This window comes from Rosa chinensis, chromosome 7 (genome assembly GCF_002994745.2).
Source record: "Rosa chinensis cultivar Old Blush chromosome 7, RchiOBHm-V2, whole genome shotgun sequence".
In the NCBI taxonomy this organism is placed as follows: domain Eukaryota; kingdom Viridiplantae; phylum Streptophyta; class Magnoliopsida; order Rosales; family Rosaceae; genus Rosa; species Rosa chinensis.
The window spans coordinates 22,979,540-22,987,699 of record NC_037094.1 but is presented as its reverse complement, the minus strand read 5'-3'; the positions used below and the strand labels follow the sequence as shown (position 1 = coordinate 22,987,699).

Genomic DNA, 8,160 nt, shown 5'->3' with positions numbered 1-8,160 from the left:
ATAAATATGCAAAGATTTCTTAACTTTTGCCTCCAGGGCTTGGTGAATATTTAGGTGCATGAACTTATCACAACGTCAAAATACATTACAAAAAAGAATCTTGGACTTATAGCGATGAGATAATTTTTTTGCGACATTTAAGTGAGATTTTTTTTTTTCAATTGAATAATTAAGAGTGGTTCTAGTTGGACCTCCAAATTTGATATTTTGACCTTCATCTTTTTTTAATTGTCAATAGACTTTTATCAACTCATATAAAAAGACAAATAAGTACAAAGAGAGACCTTTTCAAAAAAAAGAAAAAAGAGAGACAAATATATATATATATATATATATATATATATATATATAAAATAAAGCAAATACTCTTCTTACCTCCCTCATTAATATAACATTCAATTAAACTTTTCTTTCCTTCAAAATTTCCTTATATTACCTATATAATATTATAATTAACATAAAAAAATTAAGTAAAAATAATTAATTTATATATATGGCCCCATCACTTAATATAAAGTAAATTCAAAACAATCTGATTTGAAATTTTCTTAAACTAAATTTATTGAATATTTTGGTGTAGTTATTACTAACTAAGATCCAAGATCAATTCCTTTTAATTAGATTTAATCGATATATATTATTTATTTGAGAACCAAAGTTTTTTGAGAACCATCCATATTGCAAAACTAACAAAAAAAAGCTATGATCTAGATTAACAAAAGAAAAAACTTTATAGTTGTCTACTTGTTCGGCCCCTCCAAGAATCAGTTTCTGGTTCCGTCACTGAAAGTACACTAAAAGATGTAGATAGCTTCTCACAAAATTCTTGGTGATTGAATTGATATAGATAAAAAAAAAAAAAAACAACAACAACAACAAATTGTTGAGATATAGATTTAATTGTTCAAGGGTGTTTTGGTAAAATTAAGGATGTGTACTTAGCCTTTTAAATATTCAATAAAGTAAATTGGATGTTTAATAAGTGAGAGAAGTCCAAATATCAAATTTGGAGGTCCAACTAGAATCACTCAATAATTAATGTTTTGGGTTTTTGTCTATTTACCCGAATTCTAGGGTCATTTATCCCACTTATCCCATAAAGTGTTTTTAATTTCCTCTTACCCATAAAGACTTTAATGAGGTCTTCCTTAATACCCAAATAAGTTTTGTTTTTTGTTTATTTTTGAGATTATTTTACCCTCACCCCTTTGTTACATAGAGAGTAGAGAGAGAGAGAGAGAGAGAGAGAGAGAGGGGGAGAGAGAGAGAGAGAGAGAGAGAGAGAGAGAGAGAGAATGGAAGAGAAAGAAGCTATAAGAGACTTCGTCGGAGTCTCGTCACTTGCAGCCGGATTCCGGTCACCGGTAGCCGCCCACCGGAATTCTCTGAAAACCTCATTGGAGTTCTCCAAAGAAATCGTTGGAGATCTCATAGGTCGCCAGAAAGGTTTATTGGCCCCCAATAAACCTCTATTGGGGGGCAATAAAAGTGTATGAAACCTCGCCGGATGTCCCCAAAGAGGTTGTCAGAGATCTCATAGAGAGCCGGAGAGGTTTATTGGCGAGGCCAATAAACCTCTATTGTCCCCCAATAGACATTTCGGTTGCCTGAATGGAAATTAATCTCTCTAAAATTAAACAAATAAAGCTTTGATTAAGGAACAAAAAAAAAAATTACATCAATTCAAAATATGTATTGCCCGTCAATAGACATGTATTGCCTCCCAATAGACATGTATTCTTTCCTTCTAAGCCTTATGCCACCATTTCACCAAATAAAAAAAAATTTGATTTGGGCACCCACGTCTTCTATGGTTCTCCCTTCTTCGCCGATTGCAAACCCACGACCGGAACTCTAAGTTCAAGGTTTCCTCCCCAAAGAAAACCAAACTTAGGTGGCTCATATTTGGGCCTTTCAATCCATGAATCGATCTGAGAGTGATAGCTTACTAGAAGACGTTGGGGAGGAGAGGGAAACCGAGGTTGCGCTCGAAGGTGTACTTGTACGTCTTGCGAGTAACGGCCGGCGCCTTTGTCAGATCTAGCTATTTCAGCAGCTATCATGACTAGGTCAACGTCCCTAATTTTTGATTCACTTCCTTCGACTCGACCTCCAACAATCACAAGCTCTCCTTTACGGGCTATAGCTACGACAACCAACGCCGACTCCGAAACGTTCATCAGCTACGGCAAGAAAGGAGATGCCAACCAAAACGAGTTCAATAGCTACGTTGGAAACGCAAACATAGTCGGGGCGGGTTTCATCCTAATCTGCTTCCTTTTAACCGATTAACTTCCATGGAATTTAAATTTCGATCCCTAGATGTAGATGATCGATCTTCTTCTTCTTCCTCAACTGTCCGATACTTATCCTTTGAGAAAGAGATTTCTGGCGGCGGAGGACGACGATGACGGCCATTGGGCCAGCACGTTGTCGATCGGTGATTGATGTAGACTCCGTTCAAGAGGGATGACTGGCGAGAGAGAGAGAGAGAGAGAGAGAGAGAGAGACGGTGCCAGCGGCGTGGAGAGAGAGGAAAGAGTGGCATGGATGCAATTTCTTAATTATATGAATGGAAAAATTGTTATTTTATTTTAAATTGAATTAGTGAGAATAAAATCTGTTGCTACAGTAAGTGAAACAATTTTGCTGAATTTTAGTGCTTTTGGTCAAGAACTATAATATTTTATTGACAGACCATTAGAGAGTATCTTTTATGTTTATTGTCCCCTATAGGTTTAAAAAAAAAAAAAAAAAAGGGTTGCATGGCCTTATTTGGGTTCCAATTGTTGATCTTACTTAGGGCACATTTACTTACTTGGAATGGGAGGGAATGATTACGGGGTAAAATTATTTTACGTTTACTAACACATAGAGGAATCAGAATGATTCCGGGTAAAAGTATTCATGCGTTTACTAACACATGAAGGAAACAGAATTAGTGTAGGTCCCATCTCCTTGTAAGGAATCGATTCCTGAATACTCAGGAATTTGATTACGAAGGGGGGAGATGCGTTTAGGAATCAACTCATCCGAAATCAATACCGATTCATTTCTTCTCTCATTCCAGTTGTCTTCGATTTATGATTATTTTATATTTCAAATAAGTGAACGTGTCATTAAAGAATTGAATGTGTAGACAAAGAGAGGGTACTGGAGATGCTTGGATTAATTAATGAACAAGCCATTACAGGATTTGATTAGATCAGCACATGGGAAAAAGGGCTATAATTTGGCATTTGTCCTCCATCAAATGTCACCCAAACCAAATCCCATTTAACAGCTACATGCCCCATAAGGAACATTAATATATAAACAACTCGAATCATGAGGTCTATTTTAGGCCATTTTAATTGACATGACTAACCAATCCCAATGGCCACAACTTGATGCTAAATCCACTGAAATATCTAGCTCCAAAGCTAAACCCACACGTCCATGGTCATGAGCTTCTAGGCTTCTAGCTCAAGTTAAAGTAGAAGGAATGGAGGAAAAAGGTCGGTCATAGAAGGAAAAAAGGTTAAAACACCCAGAAAAGAAATATTGCCAAGCTAGCTTTGCTGCCTAAGTAATGGATACGGCTGCTGTGCCAACATATCAATTAAATTATTAAAATTAATATTTTGAAATTGTCATTGTCATTGCTTTTATAGGATAGAATATCTAAAGTACCCCACTGACCCTTGTCATTGTTTTTATGTGTTTGTTTTCACCCGTTAGATTTGGGTTATTGGATTAGTTTTGGGTCGTTCTGGTCGCTCTATTAGTCATCAGTTTCTTGACCTATAAACCGACCCGAAGTGACCCAGATCAATTTCCAAACTGACTCAGTGACCTACACCCAACGGATGGAAACAAACATAAAAAAATAATGAATAGTGTCTGACCCAGTGACCATGACCTGATAATTCAACGGGTATACTTGCTCTAAGTAATGGATACGGCTGCTGTGACACGTCTGCAATTCAATATGTCAATTAAATTATTAAAACTAAGCATACATGAATTATATTTTGAAATTGCCATTGATCCAAAATACCCCACTGACCCTCGCATATGCTCTCAGTCTTGCCAAAGTAAAAGCTTTCACATTGTATGCGAGTGACTCCATTTGCTTGAAGCCATAGAACCAGGGGCAGATCCAACAAGACCCAATAAAGATAGAAAATCATGATGTATCCCTTTACTAAGACAAAGTCCAATGAATAGACTCCATCAGATGCATTAATTTGAAAGGACTTGGGCTGAGCTATTTGAGGCAATTATTTTATCCAACTTTCGGAGAACGAAATGCAATTTGAGTTGGCTTTTTGTGATGAATGTGGATGATCTACATCTACCTGTATCTTTATGTTGAGTTGTTGACTGCGTCAGTTTCCAGTTTTCACGGAGTATGAAGGTGGGCAGGGTCAAAAAATACGCAAGTAGAGGCAGCCTAATTCCAGTCAAGTTTGGTAATTAGTCCTTGGCCTACATGCTTGGAAAGACAGAAATGGAGTTCAACACCGCTATGTTTGAGTCCGGAAGGAGCACGAGTAGCCGGTCTTTGAAGGCAACACGAGGCTCAGTCACCCCAGTCCCGAGGGGTTTGAACAGAACTTGGGACCTGACGTATAGGAGCAAATACTCACAACGACGGCTACACAGCTCCCACATCCAGACTTAGGAGTAAAGGTTGAGTAGAGATTTATTTGGCACGCGAGAACCTTCCAACAATTACTTCAGTCTAATCTCAGCTATCACAAACTGCAATTGTATAGGGAGGAGAGGGGGTCTCAGCAGCAAAATCACTCCCTTTTCCTTGTGCTTTTTCGTTCTAATTCATTTGTAGCCAAATTGTCCAAGATGCATGCAACGAATGCAGTATTATATACAACAATCGTGACGTGATGTTGTATAAATTCATTACTGAAGAAATGGCGAGGGGAGAGAACTGTGTTACATATGATGAGACAATTACTTTATTGCCAAGTCGGTTCATAATCCAAGAGTTGTGGTAAAACTTGCAGTACAGAGTACTTCTCTTATATTCATACCAAAGCACAGTTACTGAAACAACCAAAACTGATAATGCTCGTACAGGAGTAATCCTAAAGCTATATTACCAATTATTACAAAATCATCTTGTCTAACCTTCAGGGGGGCGGTGGCAGATGTTGGGTATTAGGTCTTGGGTCTTGGTTCTTCTGGTTTGTGTCGACTATTTGTGCTTTTATTTTTCTCTCCTCTTCAGCTATATCAAGCATAGCCTGGTCATGCATGGTTTTCATCATCTGCTTCATTGTTCTCTCCTCTCCTTCAAGTTGTGTTTTCATTATCCTCTGAGCCTCTTGGTCGAGTGGCTTGAAGTAGTCTTCAATAGCAGCCTCCTGCAGAAAAATCAGAAATGCATTCAATTTCGTTAGATGAGACAGGCTTCATCAGAGAAAGCATACAAAAAGACAGGTATACTAAAGTAGGTAAAAACAAAAAAACAAAGATTTCTTATACTGCAGGCATGATTAAAACCAACACCAGGGGGGATTTTGGGGTGTATGCTTTATTGAGGGGAATTTGCGGTACATAATTATTATGTCATTATGTTCAATTTTAAAACTTTTGATTGAGTTTTGAGGTGCGAAAGACAGCAAATGTATCCAGTATATGTCTCGAAGGATAATGCTTTCAATCACACAGATATCTTTGTGATGAGATTTTAAATAGAAAAACAGGAAGTCATCAAAATTCTACTAACATAAGCTTATCCCAAATGAGATCAGCACTGGCAATAGAACTTACAGTCTCTTCTAGCTTCTTATTTAAATTCTGCATCTCCTCAACCATACGGCGAACCTCCGACAAAATAGTCTGCTCAGGAAGCTTTCTTATAGCCAGCTTCCGCTCTTCTGCCTGGAAAGAGAAAGATAAGTGCTTTGATAAGAAAAGAGGTGGGAAAAGAATTTTGCACTCATAGTATTAAGGCAGGTGCAGTTCGGCTACTGGTGTACTCTAAAGCTAGATATTTTATAGCAACCGGGGCGAGAAAAGGAGATACCAAGTAAGAGATCCAGTCTAAAATGTTTCATTCTAAAGTAAAGCCATGATGCACAGTTCTGAGGACAGAATTGCTTCTATTGCAGATAATAAATAGTTCAAAAAGAGAACAATTACAAATTGCGGCAGAATTGACAAGTACAAGTCATTTCCACAAATTCATTCAAATTCTTGAACATGAAACAGTTGAATTATCATACTTGGTGCATAGAATGATTTTCCGTATGCTCGTCTACATCTAAATCCTCCTTATGATGTTATGTTTTCTAATCACCAAGCAAGAATGATAAATGAGTTACGGAGAAAACAAACATTTCATTAAAAAGTGGGGTAATCTTTCTTCATGTATCTCTCAGCCCACCCTTCTGATGCGGATTTTAAGGCCACACAAGACGGGAGAAGTTGATGAGGATATTTTCTTGGTCATTCATGAAAACACTGTACAGGTTAAGCCCATATACAATTCGCAGGTGAAAGCATGCCTATGAAAGCTATCCACCATTGTCTTAAGTATCCAAAAAAGTAAACAAGTTCTTAACCGGCACTAGTAAATAGTTCTTAATTCGTTAGAAAGTAAACGACGTTTAAGTCATGAATTTGCATCAATTTTTGTATAAAATGATCACTATAGTAGCTGCAAAGCATAAAATGTCCTGATCTGGTGAATATTAAAGTTAAACTAGGACCCTAAAACACTAAAACCGAAGGTAACGCTCGATTCTTTAGAACGAACCTGAGAACTGAGAAGGCCCTCAGGCTCAGGCTCATTTCACAACTAGGTTAACAAAAATGAAAAACAAAGGATTCGCATCTCTCCTCAAATTCTACATTCCATTATTGTTTTGATTGTATCTCAAACCGGATCCGATTCTCTTCCAATTCTCGGTAGCAACTAATTCTTCAACATAATCATCAAGGAACGGACAATTCATTGCGACAGAATTTGTATCAATCAAAGAATAACAACAATTGAGGGTTTAGGATCGGATTAAAACAAGAAGAATAAGAATTCAGAGAATAGAAAAAAGAAAAGCTAACCTGTTTGATACGCTTCTCGACCTGCAAGCGATAGCTTCGGATTCTGCGTTCTTCATAGCCGGAAAGAACCCTGGCGTAGAACAGAGCCTTCCTTCCAAAATCCAAAATCTTATTCATACCAACCTCCTAACACTTCCGATTAGAATCGCAGTCCTCTGAGTTGAATCTGCCGATTTCAATTGAAACGCTGCGTTTAAATATGACAAATAGGAAAAGAATAGATAGAATTTGAAATCATGAAATTTTTCTGACCTTGGGGAGTGGAAACAAGAAATGCTGGGGATTGAGACTGACCAGAGTCGGGGCTTGTTTGGGCCGGTTATGCGGTTTTGGATCCGCATCATTTCTTTGCTTTATACGTAGCACTCGCGGTTTTGTATATAACCCGGATGGGGTGAAACTCTTTAACAGAGAGTAATAAAAATTAGAACAAATCATGCGATGGTTGATTTGAAAATTCTACCCGATTTTTTTTTTTTTTTGGTTACAAAAAGGGTTAAAAGTACGAAAAACTAACTAGCAAGAACAAGTCTCGCTTTCAGTGAGGTCTATTTAATCTTTTTGGAGTATTCATTCAACACGTAAATCAAGTGAGGTCTACTTAATCTTTTTGGGGTCTTCATTCAATACAATCAAGTGACTTCTCAAAAAACATGTTGTCCCAAATTTAAAGTATAAAGTTTCCAGTAGAGACTTCCACCGATTCAGTTATTGGATAACCAGTGTCTGTAAACTACACTCACGCTGACTTTTTTTTCTTTCTTTTTTTCCCAGACACACCGGTTAATTACATTACCGAACCAGGACATTTTCCGTCAACTTAAGAGTAATTGTGGAGTTAGCGGCGTGTTGATTTGAAAAATTGAAATAGGGGAGTTGCCGAGTTGGTCTAATGACATACGTTCTGCACGTTCTGTTTTGCATCAAGCCAAGACCATACTAGCATTTTGACTTTTTCTTGATACAGTTAAACGTGCTTCTGGTGTCTTTTTAGTCGTTTCGATATAGATCATTTTATCCAGCTGGATAGCCAAACTCTATTCAGAACCGCAGCAAAGGCTCATCACAGCTGTAATGAAACATTTAGCG

The 8,160-nt window shown here is 37.5% G+C and overlaps 1 protein-coding gene across 1 annotated transcript; it reads right to left on the bottom strand.

Annotated features, from left to right (window-relative positions):
* Nucleotides 1-4,882: 4,882 nt before the first annotated feature.
* On the bottom strand, nucleotides 4,883-8,156 carry LOC112176689. Its single transcript, XM_024314738.2, has 5 exons — nucleotides 7,324-8,156; nucleotides 7,229-7,237; nucleotides 7,072-7,195; nucleotides 5,779-5,889; nucleotides 4,883-5,369 (listed from the first exon to the last, which is right to left on the bottom strand). The coding sequence occupies exons 1-5, from the start codon at nucleotides 7,413-7,415 to the stop codon at nucleotides 5,136-5,138; spliced, it is 570 nt and encodes a 189-aa protein (XP_024170506.1). The 5' UTR covers nucleotides 7,416-8,156; the 3' UTR covers nucleotides 4,883-5,135.
* Between the last annotated feature and the right edge of the window lie 4 nt (nucleotides 8,157-8,160).

Excerpts from the sequence above, each read along its gene's own strand:
- LOC112176689 (XM_024314738.2), bottom strand. The coding sequence starts at position 7,415 with ATGATGCGGATCCAAAACCGCATAACCGGCCCAAACAAGCCCCGACTC. Across the intron at positions 5,890-7,071 it reads TCGAGAAGCGTATCAAACAG|GCAGAAGAGCGGAAGCTGGC; the intron begins GTTAGCTTTTCT and ends TTCTCTTTCCAG. Across the intron at positions 5,370-5,778 it reads ATAAGAAGCTAGAAGAGACT|GAGGCTGCTATTGAAGACTA; the intron begins GTAAGTTCTATT and ends ATTTTTCTGCAG.